The following is a 14961-nucleotide window of genomic DNA, read 5'->3' as shown; positions in this document are numbered from 1 at the left end:
GAAGGTGATATTTCTTTCTTGTTTGGGAAGAACGAGACAATTAGATAATTGATTGATCGAGGAATACACCGGAGTTTGATCTATGTCACATTAGGCAATTACAGAGACACCAATCAATGTACTGATAAAGGCCATTGAAAGTTTGGTCCATGTGCTCTAATATCAAGGTGTCAAAGTCTCTGTAAGCTGAGAGCATGCAGCTTCATTTTCTTAGTTTTGTGCTTTTATTCTTTTTATTTTTTGTATTTCCAATTTTGCTCTTGTGGAAATTATAAAAAAAGAGTGTTTTCATTGTTTTGCAAAAGCATAAAGAAATTAGGGTGCGAATCATAAAAAAAATTAGAATAGATGTGTTAATTAGCATTATGACATACGTTAAGAAGAAATCTGACTCTTCGTATTCCATAAGAGACAAAGTAGTCATTTAACTATTTTCCAAATATGTAGCATTTTAAAATTAATTAAAAAATAAATTTTTAACTCTAATTAAAAACCTACTTAGGTTAGAAGAAGACATCTATAAAAAACCAAATAATGAACGCGACTGTTTCTACTCACTATTGCCGTTCAGGTTCGTCCAGACCACTTTCACACCTTTAATTTTCTTTTCTTCTTCTTTATGCTTTGAATACTATCGTGTTGAAATCCAACTTTAGTTCTTCTTGGATACCTTTTTAAGCTTGAGTATAACTTAATAAGATAACTATATTTAGGCTTACATAAATCATTATTCATTATTGTTTTTGGGTTTGTTACACTGGATATTTTGTTGTTGTTTTTGTTGTTTTGAAGACTCAATTACATCAGATATTGAAGAATCACAGCGTTACGAAGCCATATGTTTTAAAGAAAGTTGCCTAGGAGGTTTATGATTGATGAGTTTTTGCACTTAATTTGAAAAAAAAAAAAAAAGATGAATCTATCGTTTTTCTCATATCAAAGAATAGTGTGTGGATTTCCGTTCTTATGCACATGAGTTATTGCTTTCTTTCTCTTGTTTATATTTGTTTTGCATGAATTTTTTTCATGATTTCCTTTGCTTTTCCACACTTCTTCTTTGGTAAGGATCTGGCCATGTGATCAGAAGAATTTAAATTGAATGTAAGGTTGTGTGGCTGGGCAGTAAAAGATCGTCAGGTAATCAATATACCTTTGTTATGGTTTAATTAATAGTATTTTAATTGATTTGCAGTCATCGTCCAATCTCCTTACACTTATGGTTACCATATATTCGAAAAGAGGCATTATACTAATTTATCTATATTATTATATTAAAAAAGCACGAAGGTTTAAAAATGTTAGATTGAATTTTTTGTCTTTAGACTCTACAATAAATAAAATAGTTATTTAATTATTTTCACTAAAAATTTGATATTAAATATGTCTTTGTCTGAGTTGTGCACCAAAAAATTAGGACTTTGAAATCAATTAAGAATCATTTATTTTTTTTCATAATATTTAGGAGTTGAAAATTTACTAAAATTTTGGTTACTAAACCGTTCCTTATTTTGAGTTATGTACCTAAAATTTAAAATTTTAAAAATTAATTAAAATATGTATGCCGCACTATAGATATGTTATTTTGAGTTATGTACCTAATATTTAGAATCTTAAAAATTAATTAAAATATGTGTGCCGCACTATAGATATGAAAAAGATTCTGTTGAACTTATGCAATTTCTGAAAACAAAATTTAATTGCTTTAATATGTATTTGCCGTGGGAGTGTAAGCTTACAAACACTTCTAATGTGACATGTTTTGTAGTTATTATAGCTGCTTGTGTTATTTTCTAAGTGGAGTTAAGATGGTATTGGAACTCTATTTTCAATTACAAATTCTGAGAATTATATTATAGTAATTGATTTCAAAATAAAAAATGTTATACATTAATGAAATTTAAGAGATGATCCAAATTACTGTATATTAAAAGCACGAAGTTGTCCTTTAATAATATTTAGGAGTTTAAAATCAACTAAAATTATTTATTAAATATTTCCTTATTTGAGTACATTTAAATTGGATTTGAATAATATTGTTTTCCTTGTTTAAAGTTTAAGGAAGAAAATACCAATTGGAAGAGCAAATCCCAATATTTGATTTGAAATTTGTTTCCATATTCGATGCTTTATTTTAGGCATAATTTCATTTAATTTAGGGGCAAGCTGCATTATGAATAAACGGATGATTAATTAGTTCATCCACGGTTCAATTACCAGATCATTATAAAGCAAACAATTTGTCACAAAATCTATTGCCATATACGCAAACACTGTCCATAAACTCATCCTATAATTTTGATGAACGTTGAATGAACAAATAAAAATTCTATAGACATAACTTACAAAGAGCAAAATTGTCATTTACTATTTTTATCAAGTCACTATTATTATATTAATAGTCATTTAGTGTACGTGTGTTACATGTGTACATCGTGTCAATTAATACAAAATATATATAAGAAGAAATAATTATTGAAAAATACTTAAAGTAGAGGCCGCATTGAATAGAATTGTAAATTAGTTTTTTCCTAATATTTAGAAATTACAAGAAAGAAAATTCTTAATTAAATCATTCCTTATTCGAATGAACAAAGAAGTCCTAATATTTAAGACTTTTAAATCAATTAAAATTTTATTTAGATAAATCGTTAAAAGGGGGAAAACTCGTGACAGTTCAGAATTAACTAAACCACAAAATTATAAAATCATGGACGTAAGAATAATTTATGTTATAAAAAAAGTAGAAGGAAAGTTACCTTTTCCAACAAGGAAACTCCACAATAATTCTTTTGTTCTTCGTCCTTTTATTTAATCACACAAGGCCAATTTTGCCTCTTTATTTCCTTTCATAGGAGACTATTTGCAATTCTTAAAATTTCAATCAATAATTATTTATTTTAAAAGTTTGGTTATTAATTTTTTTTTTCTATTTTTCAAATTTCCACCATTAGCTTTTGAAATACTCCCTCCGTTCACTTTTACTTGTCCACTATTTCAAAAAATAGATTTTCACTTTTACTTGTCACTTTTAGCATATCAAGAAAAGACAATTTATTTTTTTCTGCTTTACCCATAGTATTAATTACTCACTTCAAATCATTTTTCAAATCTAATAAAAATATGCACCAATTAATATGAGTATATTGGTAAATTATGCACTTTATTTATTATAAACAACGTGAAAAGTTTGAAGTGGATAAGTAAAAGTAAACGGAGGGAGTAGTAATCATTGTTGAAAAAAAGATAGTGATCATTCATTTACGATAAAAATTTAATACTTATTTGTTGAAAAGGGAACAGAGCAAAGCTTGGCAAATATAACTTTCTATTGACAATTGGCTTCAAGAGAAGTCAACGACGACATAAAGTAAAATTAGAAAACAAAAATAAATTAAGGTACTTATTTATATTTCCAAGTGAAATTGTAAGTACGTTGAAGGCCAAGCTGCCAAGTACGATGAACCTTACCGAAAATAGCGTTCGTCTTTCTAATCCTTTAAAAATAGAGTTCACATTGAACATAATTGTAAAATAATTTTTTTCCCTAATGTGTAGGACTATAAAATTCACTTTTTATTTATTAAATCATTAATTATTTGAGCGAATTAAGAAATCCTAATATTTATGACTTTAAACTAAATATTGAGCGTTGATTTCTCTTGAAGTAATATAGATATAGATAAACTTTTCAATATAGACTAAAATTTTAATTATTCAATCTTATAATTACATGAATATTCTATACACTAAACTTAAAAATCCATTAAAGTTTGATCATTAAAACTTTCCTTATTTGAACTATGTACCTAAAATTTAGGACTATTTTAAATTAATAATATGGAATGGAGTCACCAAGAAAACTTTCAATACAATTGTGACATGTGAATCGGAAAACAAACATATAAATCTTCTGGGATTCTGCAACTTCGATTTTCTTTTAATTTATGACCTTTGATTAATTAAAAAAACATAATTTCACCATATGACAAATAATACAAAAGTAATTCCGTTTAACTATATAAGGAATAAAACGATCTTTTTATTTCAACGAGAATTGTAAAAAGTTGTTGGATTGGATAGTAGACACCAACGCGAATTATGAGTCATAGTATTAATTTGGAACCACACACACTTTTGTTCAATATGAAATATGATTTTCTATCATCTTTGATGAAAAAATCGGAGATTAAAGTATGAATATATCTCATATGTGATTGAACGAGGATTGCTTTCAAAGATGTTTTAGTTCTTACTTTTGACTTTCTTTATCCGTGGTAGTTAATAACTTATAAGAATATATATGAATTATGCATCATTAGAGATTAATTTATATTGATTGTTATTAAGGTCAAAATTGACGAACCGGAGATCACCTTGAGATTTGTGTAGATTGTAATAGCTCAACATCAATACTTTGAGAACTTGTGTTGACATGTAGTAGTTCATCGTAGAAGTCACGCTTTTACGACTTTCGAACGAAATGATTTGTCTATATCAATTGCTCCGATCATGTAAACGCATAGCTAAAAGTCAATTTAGCGACGAAGTTCGCAGCTAAGTCCATTTTTTCTGTGGTGTTTGCTATCAAATAAGGTATGCGCTTTGTTTGCGCGAACACTAAACTAGTTTATAAAATAAACTTCAACACCTAAAACTGTTTTTCAACATTAATGTTTATCAGATACTTTTAATCAGCTAACGTGAATATGAAAATTCATATAATCAATCAATTGAACTAATAAAATTTGATCTTGATGATTGGTTGTAAAAACGTTTTTGTAAGAATTTAAATATGATTTTTCAGAATTTTGAAGCAAATCCCAGGCTGGAGTTCACCAAGTATAAGAAAAGGCCGGTCATCCAAAGAGAAGGTGAACCAGCCTCCAAAGGTGCACAAATTAGAAACAGCTTTAGCATTAGTCAAATCAAGTGTGCTACCAAAACTCTTTGGACAAAAATCCAAAAAGAAAAATGTGCCCTTCACAGTCTTACCCCCTTTTCAGCCAAGAAATTGTATAATTGTCATTGATTTCATAGTAATCCAAGTTCACATTCAATTAGTCCATTCGTCTCAATTAGAGGTGTTAAATTGGTGAATTGGATTGAACTGAGCAATTGCACACATTTGTAGTTGCAATTCAAGTTAAAATAGTTAAACTTCAGCTATATATACATGAATTTAAAATAATAATGGCTGGAATTAGTGAGGAGGTGCGAAAGGTTGGTTGTAACAGGAATGAGAGAGGCAGAGGTAGGTCGAAGAAGAACTAAGGGGAGGTGATTATACAGGAATCTGACGCAGCTTCAGCTGACCGAGAATATGACCTTAGATAGGAAGGTATAGAGGTTGAAGCTTAGGATAGATGGTTAGTATGTAGCTGAGAGTTGTCGCATGTTGTGTGGGAGAGGCAAGAGGCTATTACCTTCCTGTCCTTCCTTTAAGTAGTATTATTTAGTTGTCGGGTAGTTTCTTATTCTGTATTATGTTTTACTATATTTGTTGCTACACTTGTCTTATATCTTGCTAATTTGTTATTTTATTTTTGTTATAATCATGAGTTGGTACATTTCTTTGAGCAAGCCGAGGGTCTATCGGAAACAACCTCTCTCTACCTCACAAATGTAGGAATAAGTTCTGCGTAAATTCTACCCTTTCCAGACTCCACATGTAGAATTACACCGTGTATGTTGTTGTAATGATTGAAATAAGGAAAAAGTGCACTTCGCAGTCTTACTTGATTTTGTCTGATTATAGCACCCTTTTCAGCCGAGAAATTGTATAATTGTCATTGATTTGCCTGAATTGTCATTGATTTGGTAGATAAATAATTCAAGGTCACATCAATTAGATAAAATAATTCAAGGTCACATCAATTAGTGCATCCGTCTCAATTAGAGGTGTTAAAGGGTGAATTGAACTGAATTTGACCGAATTCTCACGGTTTTACTTGAAATTCAAGTTAAAATAGCTGAACTTTAGTTAATAGACATGAATTTCAAATAATAATGATTGAAAGCGGTGAGGAGGTGCGAGAGGTTGGCTGTAGCAGATAGTTAGGAGAGATAGAGCGAGTAAAGAAAAATTGGAGGGGAAGGGGGGGGGGGGGGGGGGAGGGATGATTAGACGGGACATGCGCGGTTTCAATCGATTGGGCGGACACGACCTTAAATAGGAAGGTATGAAGGTCGAGGATTAAGGTAAATGGTTAGTATGTAGTTGAGTGTTGTCGCACGCTGTGTGGGAAAGGCAGGGGCTCACCCTTCTCTCCTTCCTTTTAGTAGTATTTAGTTATCGCGTAGTTTCTTATTCTCTAATATGTATTACTATATCTATCGTTGCTCTTGTCTTGTAACTTGTTGTTTTATTTTTCTTACAATCCTGCGTTGGTTCATTTCTTTTTTAGGCAATATCGAGACAAATTGATCTCTACCTCACAGGTAGGAGTCTTGTGTACATCTCTCACTTTCTTGAATTCTGCGAGTGGAATTACACTTTGTATGTTATTGTTGTAATGATTGAAATCAGACAGAAATAATTAGGTTTTAGCCCCACATTGATCTTAATTTTATAAGCTGATGAATTTCTTCATGACATAACTTTTGCCACACACTTCCGAAGTGAGTCAGCATTCGCCGCCCTTCCTTAGATTTCCATATTTCTCTATAATTGTTTAAATCTATTGCATGTGATATGAGCCTTTTTCTTTTTCTTGTTCCAAACATGTGGGTCATCATGAGTATGATTTTTTTTTTTTTTTTTTGGATGATGAAGTGAAATTCTGTTTTAATATGTTAAAGTGAGGCTGAATTCTTATATTGAACTAAAAGAGTTACCATAATTAGCAATGGTCAATGGTACTATTTAATTATAAGGTGAAAATACTAGTTACAGGAGACTTAAGGTTTCTTCTCGTAGAACCGAATTTTCAACAATTACGAGTTGGATTATCGATCGACAGAAATCCTCACGACGCAGATGAATTTTCTTTGTCCACAGCCTAAAACCCCCCTAACTATTGTAGAGATTGAATCGATCTTCATTGTTCAGAGCCTTAGTCATTCTATTATTGTATTTTGAAAAATGGGTTCTTTTCGATACTCAGTAATTAACAGTGTTTGCATAGGCTAGTATATAAGAATTTAGGTGTAGGATTAATAATGGGATAACATGCTAGTTAGCAATCCCTTGTGAATGAATCCGATCCAATGATATTTTCCAACAACAAATTATTGAGAAATTTCAAATGAATTTGCAACCTAAATAACATTATAATTTTACAATTGCTTCAAAAAGTAAAATACATTTAGTAGAAAATCTAAGTTATTTCTATATATTAATAATGTGAAAAAATTTATAAGTCAGCTAAAAGATAGTTAAGCATCACCTTTTATAATATGTGATATCAACATCTTCGAAATTAAGGCAACTAATCTACTACTATATAAAAAGTTAAAATTTACTGATAGTTTACATTTTTTCAATGTTATGACTGTATATATGGTGAAAAAAAGAGAGAGACTATATATTGATGAGCAAAGATGTTCAAACTCCACGTATTCTTTGACATATTAAAGTGAAGTGCATGTGCTCATGAAACTTCTATATATCTCTTATCCTAGACAAGACAAATCATTTCATGTAGAAAAGAGATCGATTAAAAAATATCCAGTCGAAGTGTCACGTTAGCTCTAAAGAAAAAGATGAATGCTTGATGGAGAAAGAGCACAAAAAGCGAAAAATAGAAAGAAACGTGCCACCTTCCAAAAACACTAGCACTTTCTAAGAAGCTACATATTTTATCTGTTATAATTTATGTGACACGCTTTCTTTTAAAGATGAATTCAATATTAATTATGGTATCGAGCTTATTTGAATTTAGTACTTTTGACACAGAATATAAATTTTAGTGTAAAAATTCATTAAAACTAGAACAAATGTGGATATGAATCCATAACTTTAAAATATAATGGATTCAATGCTAAAAAATTTAAAGATTGAACCCTTATAACTTAATTTCTGAATCCGCCTCTACTTTCCCTGCTAACCTGTTATATATTTCTATATCTAGAAGAAATTTAACTTTAAATTTCTCATTTAATCTTAAATCAAAATGATTTATAACCACACAAGTTTAACCATCTTTAGTTTTTCTTTTGTCACTTCGCGATCAACGGTGGTTGGGTCAGAATTATCACTAAGGAGAGTCAACTTACAAAAAAGTAAGCATGAAGAAGCTAAGAAAATTCAACATAATATATATGCAAAGGCCAATCCAAGATTTAAGATCTATCGGTTCAATTTTCAAGACTCTTAGCACAGATCAATTGTATTTTAAAAGTAGGCTTCAAATATACTATTTAATTTGTCGAAATTTTAGTAAACTTATATACGAATTTATGCTACATTTCAAAAATACTAATTTAAGATGAATTTGGTTCCGCAACATTAGATCTGCCTTTGCATATATACACAAAAATATCACCTACACAGTATAAATTTTTTGGGAAGAGGTGTCAATTGACACCCTTAAATAAAAGTAGCTCTGTTATATGTACTCAATCAAATACATAGCTTGTTTAGCCAAACTTCTAAAATCAGCTTATTTTGAAAAGTTTTTTTTTTTTTTTTTGTTTTTTGAAAAGTGCTTTTTAAAAAAGTGTTTTTAAGTGTAAATTAATTTAAAAGTACTTCCGGAAAAGTGTTTAACCAAGCTTTTAAAAAGTGTTTTTAAGTGTATTTTCTCAAAAGTGCTTCCGGGAAAGAGCTACTTTTTTTTAGCTTCTGAAAAATTGATTCTGCTAGTCCCAAAATTTTTTCTAAATAAGCACTTTTTAAAAAAAAAAAAAAAGTATTGGAGAAAAATAAGTTTGACCAAACAGTCACATAATAAAAATGCTAAGGAGGGACTAGTATAAGTAGTAGAAACTTTTTGCACCAGAAGTGATCTCCATGTACTTTATATCTATCCAATACTAGTATCTATCAAGAGAAGAAAAAAAAAAAAACAGAACATCCTATATAGTCCATGGCAACAGCAGCCATTGGAACAACAGAAGACGAGACGATCAGTCTGAAAATCAGGCAGCCACCGTCGAAAACGAAGTGCCCGGCGCCATTTCTATTGAAAACTTATGAACTTTTGGAAGAAGAGAATAATAATAAGGTAGTTTCATGGAATGAAGAGGGCACTGGATTTGTTGTGTGGTCTCCTGATGAATTTTCTGAACTCATGTTGCCTAGATATTTCAAACACAATAATTTCTCGAGTTTCATTCGACAACTTAATACCTATGTAAGTTTCTCTCTTAATCTCTCTTTGTCCAATACACATATGTGTTTATGTGTATTAATGTTGAAATATGTAACCATATCATCAAAAAGCTTTAAGTTTGGAGAGAGTTTGCTTTCATTTGTTATGTCTCAACACTTCTTTTACGTATGAGAGTGATTTTTTTTCATTGACTATATAGCATGTGAAATCTTTTTTTTGGCTTTTTTAGTGGCGGTGAGATTTGAACTCAGGATCGAGTTTGTTATCATATCATTATGAATTGTGTGACTATCTCATTCAAGAACTTAAGCTGTTAGAGAGAACGCACTTTAATTTTGTTGTGTCTCCACCCGCCCCTTTACGTATGGGCATGATCTTTTTCATTGGCCAAATACTTGAAATCCTTTTTTTTTTTTTTTGAGTCGCGATGAGATTTAAACTCAGGACCTTTTGATACCATGTTAAAGTTCGATTAAGTTATTAGAGAGAGCACATGTTATGTCTGAACATGTATTTGTTAGAATTAATGTTCAAGATATTGAGTTGTCCCGGTAGAATCTCACTTCACAAGCTAATATTTTGGCTTGAGTTGAGTCTAAAGTTTATTTTCTTAACAGTATATCTATATGTACATTTTTGTGTATATTTTTCTATGTTTTACATATGAAATACGATTAGTTTGTATAAAGAACTTTAAGGGATATAGGAAAATATTGAACGCAGGCATGTATTTCTTTGTTGCTGTATTATTTGCAGCTTTTTTTCTGTAGTCAAAATGGCTGGCAAGCTAAAACTGATCCAAGAATTGGAAACCATCCTAGTCCAAATTAAAGTCAATTTAATCACAAACTTGTTTTAAAATTTTGGAAAACCAGTTTTATTTTGACTTAAACTAGACAACTTTTTAGAATGTGGTATATATGACTTCTAAAATAAATTAGAGCTGTACAACATAGACTAGCATATATGAATGTTGAACAAAATTTTAACTTTACTATTGCAGTTCTATTTATCTTCTCTAGACTGCTAGTCAGTAGCAGAATCAGGAAATTTAATAGGTAGATTCAAAAGAAAATGTGATCTAAAGCAAATTTTGAACTATCTCTGCTATTACAATGAAAATTTTCCTTATGCCACGCGACTCAAACGTTTATGTGTGTGTGTATAATAGGAAAATAAATTATTTTTTCCAATTTATGCAGTACAATTTTACCGATGAAGGGAATTCAGTTAAACCCCCGAATTAATTGGTTGAGGCTCCGCCACTGTTGCTAGCCATCCACTCTCTAGACAACATTCCTTTAAAAAGACGAAATTCAAGATGTAGAGTCAGTAGGTTCAAAATGAGCACAATCTTATTGTATGGATAAATTTTAAATTCTTTTGTGTATGTAGACGTTGCTCGAGCCGAATTAAGTTATAACTTCAGTTGAACACACAGAACTAGCTCTAAATTCGTCTCTGCTGTCAGTTTGTTGAATTTTGTTACATATATAGTTAGCCATTTTTTTATGTTAACTAATCTTAATTTTTTTTTTTTAAATAAAAATAAATAGGGATTCAAGAAAGTGGCATCAAAAAGGTGGGAATTCTCCCATGAGGAGTTCAAGAGAGGAAGTAAACATTTGCTTGCAAAAATCACAAGAAAGAAAAGTGACCCTAGTGTCTTTCCTTCATATTTAAAGCCTTCTCAAGAAATTACAAATGTGGCCACAAAAGAAGAGAATGTTAATCAGCAGCTGCTTATGGTGGAGAATCAGAATTTAAGAAAAAAGAGGCTAGAATTGCAAATGCAAATTGCTCATTTCAAAACTTTGGAAACAAAATTGTTGAAATGTCTTTCTCAGTATGTGGGAAATCAAAAAAATAAAGTTAGAAGGCTTTGTTAGGTAGCTAAGTGAAACTAGTTACTTCCATCCCCTTATATTCACTGACAGTGCAAAAAATACTACATTATCGGTGAAATTTTACCTTCCATCGCAGTTTAGTTGCTTTATTTTTCAAGTTAGAAATTTCATTTATTATGAGTAATTACCTTTTAAGTTATCTAATACCGAAAAATTATTATGCATTACTGTCAATGTACAAAAATTAAGGCTAAAACTCTTTAACAAATAGGAGAGGAAAAGGGAAAAAGAGCCCAATTATTGTTTTCAACATTTTGACTAGAGAATTTTCACATGTTGAACTTAACATAAGAAAATTCTTCTTTTTGAAATTCAGGTGTTTGTTCATGAACAAAATTCATAATTATATACCTCAACACTTCTCTTATCAAGTTTTTTTTTTTTTTTTTTTTTAAATATAATTATTTTACTATCCAAGTGATCTTGTTGATGACAAAATGGACCACTTTTCTTCATTGAACGGTATACATATACAGACAAGTATAAAGCCTGTCTAATTTGGGGACACATAAAGGTCCTGTTCTTCTGTGGGATATAGCGGTGTGCAGGATTCTCTAGTGAACAAATGAACAAATTACTAGAACATATCTCATATATATATATATATATATATATATATATATATATATATTAGAAAATCCAATTCAAATCATATTACGAAAATACAATTTAAATAAAATATTACAACTCTCTTCGATGAGAGAGAAGAAGTTGTGTAGAGCAAGAATAAGCAAGCACACCCAGATAAGCACCGCCTAGCGAAGGGGGGACAAGAAAAGCTATAAACCCAAATCCTTAGACCCTTCTTTCTAAAAGGGGGTATCGGAGGCACCTCATCTTCTTATTTCGTCATTGCTAATTCCCGTTAGGCTAAAGTGCTTCGCATTTTCTTCTCCACGTTAGTTCAGACTTTGCTGACCAGTGACCCGGTAAAAAAAAAAAAAAAAAAAAAAAAAAAGAGTAAATAAAACGCACCATAGAAGGATTCTAAATTTGGAGATCACATAAAAGCATATCAAGATTCCGGTATAAAATTTTAGGGGTAATACTTATACCGAAATTAAAAATACAACCAAACGAAATATAAAATAATATTTTAACCATGATAGTTTTCATAATTCCAGTAACCAAATGAGCCCTAAAAGTTCTACTGAATTCACGAACAAAAGCCTAATCGACTCGAATTTCGTTAGAAGCTCGATTGGACTTGACTCGACTCAACTCGAACTCTATACAGAGCTCGATTGAACTCGACTCGACGCCCAGGCCTACTCATAACTTGGCATATTTCTTGAGATTCACAGCAGCATCTTTGACTTTTTCTGGTACAACCATATTAGTCTTGACATTAACTCTTGATGTTGAAATCAAAATTCTAGTATTCCCCAAATTTGAAGAATTTTCACTCTTCCACAAATTCACTTCCCAAACATGAATAGATTTCCCAACATTGAGTGGTTTTGCCTCAGCATAAACAATTTCACCAAGATTTGCACTCTTGAGGTGGTGGATGCTGAGGTGGACCCCAGCCACCCTTTGAAAGTTGGACGCCACATGGGCGCCCATACTGGCTAGAGACTCGGCTATTAAAGCCGAGACTCCGCCATGCAACACCTCAAAAGGGTTGCAGCATTTTTCGGTCACTAGAAAGTGGCCGGAGATTTTCTGAGGGGAGATCTCTGAAATTTCGAAGCCAATTTCATGAAGTGGTGCATCTAAAATCTCTTTCTTTGGAATTGATGTTGTTGATGGATCCATTTTTTTTTTCTTTCTTTCCTTGAATTTTTATCTTGAGATGTTGAAATGTTGTTGGGGGTTGGAAGTTATATAGAAGTTTGTTTGTTGTTTTGGATTTTTTCTATTTTTGCTGAAAGTATAAAGATATCTGATTTTTTAAATAAGGAACAAGATTGATGATATATGATGATGCAGTTGTGTTTTCTTGGTGTTTGGTACTTTTCTTTTACAGATACGGATGTCGGGTCAGTCTGCGTGTTTCTTGATTATACTTGTACATGTTATTGTTTATTTTTTAGTTGTTTACTTTAATAAATTGGAAAATTTTCTTTCTCCAATTTCACTCTTATAGTTAAGTAACTATTTTTCAAATTAATTGAATTACTAGTAGTCAGTCGATGGACAACAAGTGAATATTTTTGTATTATCTTTGACTCTCGTTAGCAAGGAGGAACGGAGAAAGCTAGCTTAGCCGAAAAATAGTTATCGATTCAACAACGTAGAGTGTCCTCTTAATCTGCACAATACAATCAATAAAAATTATCTCCAAAATGATAATGACGTTGAATCAAAATCGAGATAAGAGGAGGCTATTTTAATTTTTTAATGTATCATTAATAAAGATAAATTATTAAAATTAGTATGCTCTTAAATGCTAACTGGACAAGTAAAAGAAAATATTGGAAATATATACATCATGATGACGATGCAATTGTACATGTTTTGCTTGTTGGTTGGTCACTTTTAGGTGTTGTATTTAAAGCTTCTAAAAATGGAACAACGTTACTTATAAAATCAATGCATACTGTAAATCTTAGCATGTCATTTATTTCTTTTCCTGATTTGTCAATTTTACATTTAATAAAAAGTTATGTACAGTTAAATTTTAATATAGTAAATTGATAGTGTTCTTACATTATCAATACATAAAAATTGAACTCTAATTTCTTTTGCCGGTGATCATACTAATATGAAAGAATTTAAGTTTGTACATTAGATTAGGGGCAGAGTCAGTACGGGGTTAGGAGGTATCCGAACCCTATAAACGCAAAAAATGACATTGTATATATAAGGTTAAAATTATATTTTATATGTATATTATAGATATTGAATCTCCTTGGCTTCTTCGTGTGTTTACTTTCTTATATTTTTTAACCTCTTTAATAAAAATACTTGTTCCACCACTACATTTAACTATGTAAATAATATTTAATAGGCTCATTGTAATTCTATCTCTAATAGGTTATCCACCCCATTTTAAGTTACCTCCACATTCTCAAAATAAATGCTACTCCGTTTGTAGTTATATTTTGATCTACCTGATTGTATAAATTACTTTTTCGTGATAAACGTAAAATCAAGCTAAAATAAAAAATATTTAAATTATAATAAAGAGAACATTTACACTATAACCATACTTAAATTTCAATTGCACGTGATATATTGCTAAATACTTATTCGTATTGGGATATTTACACCAAATCAACTAATTAACATAAATAATTAAAAATTAAACTAAGAATACATATCATTTAATCATGATTAAACGATAAATACATGTTTCACTTTGTTGTTTAAATATCTTTGCCAACTTGCACCAATGTTGTCATTTATTTATTTTTTAAGTTTGTCTCTCGATGTCGGGCGTCTGCTTTGGAGCCCCAACTAATTTGGATTGCAGTAACGTAAGGCCTATTAACAGGAAAAGTGCTCCCTACCAAAAAAAAATAAAAAATTGTTCTCTAAACTCGATTAATCCGAAACCTCCAATTAAAGACAAAAGGATCCTATCCATCCCACCGCAATTTTGGGTGGCGTTGTCATTTAATATATTGACGCAACAGAAAAGAATATCAACAATAATGCTTACATATTTAAGACACCACAGTATCATGCATGTTTTTCAGGGTAACTGACTTGAAACTTATCAACTAATTCAAAAACTTAAAAGACTTCTTTACTATAATATATATGCTTCTTGAAATGAGGGAATCTGATAACCAACTCCTTTTTTGTTTACTTATTCTTGACATAAGAACAAGTAT

General features: G+C 30.6%; 2 protein-coding genes across 2 annotated transcripts; one reads left to right on the top strand and one right to left on the bottom strand.

Moving 5' to 3' along the window:
- The first annotated feature begins 8973 nt into the window (after positions 1-8973).
- Positions 8974-11289, top strand: LOC132045585 (heat stress transcription factor B-2a-like). Its single transcript, XM_059436172.1, has 2 exons — positions 8974-9293; positions 10829-11289. Exons 1-2 carry the CDS (start codon positions 9027-9029, stop codon positions 11159-11161), a joined length of 600 nt encoding a protein of 199 aa, XP_059292155.1. The 5' UTR covers positions 8974-9026; the 3' UTR covers positions 11162-11289.
- A 590-nt stretch (positions 11290-11879) lies between these two features.
- On the bottom strand, positions 11880-13119 carry LOC132045584 (1,4-dihydroxy-2-naphthoyl-CoA thioesterase 1-like). Its single transcript, XM_059436170.1, has one exon. The coding sequence runs from the start codon at positions 12935-12937 to the stop codon at positions 12452-12454; it is 486 nt and encodes a 161-aa protein (XP_059292153.1). The 5' UTR covers positions 12938-13119; the 3' UTR covers positions 11880-12451.
- Between the last annotated feature and the right edge of the window lie 1842 nt (positions 13120-14961).

The sequence above is a fragment of the Lycium ferocissimum genome, unplaced genomic scaffold (assembly GCF_029784015.1).
Source record: "Lycium ferocissimum isolate CSIRO_LF1 unplaced genomic scaffold, AGI_CSIRO_Lferr_CH_V1 ctg7138, whole genome shotgun sequence".
Classification (NCBI taxonomy): Eukaryota; Viridiplantae; Streptophyta; class Magnoliopsida; order Solanales; family Solanaceae; genus Lycium; species Lycium ferocissimum.
Note: the sequence above shows the minus strand (reverse complement) of the source record. Positions and strands in the feature narration are given on the sequence as shown.

What these genes read in the sequence shown, in the direction of transcription:
- LOC132045584 (XM_059436170.1), bottom strand. Translation starts at nt 12,937, where the DNA reads ATGGATCCATCAACAACATCAATTCCAAAGAAAGAGATTTTAGATGCA.
- LOC132045585 (XM_059436172.1), top strand. Translation starts at nt 9,027, where the DNA reads ATGGCAACAGCAGCCATTGGAACAACAGAAGACGAGACGATCAGTCTG. An exon ending in TTCGACAACTTAATACCTAT is followed by an intron (nt 9,294 to 10,828) that starts GTAAGTTTCTCT and finishes AAAAATAAATAG; the next exon opens with GGATTCAAGAAAGTGGCATC.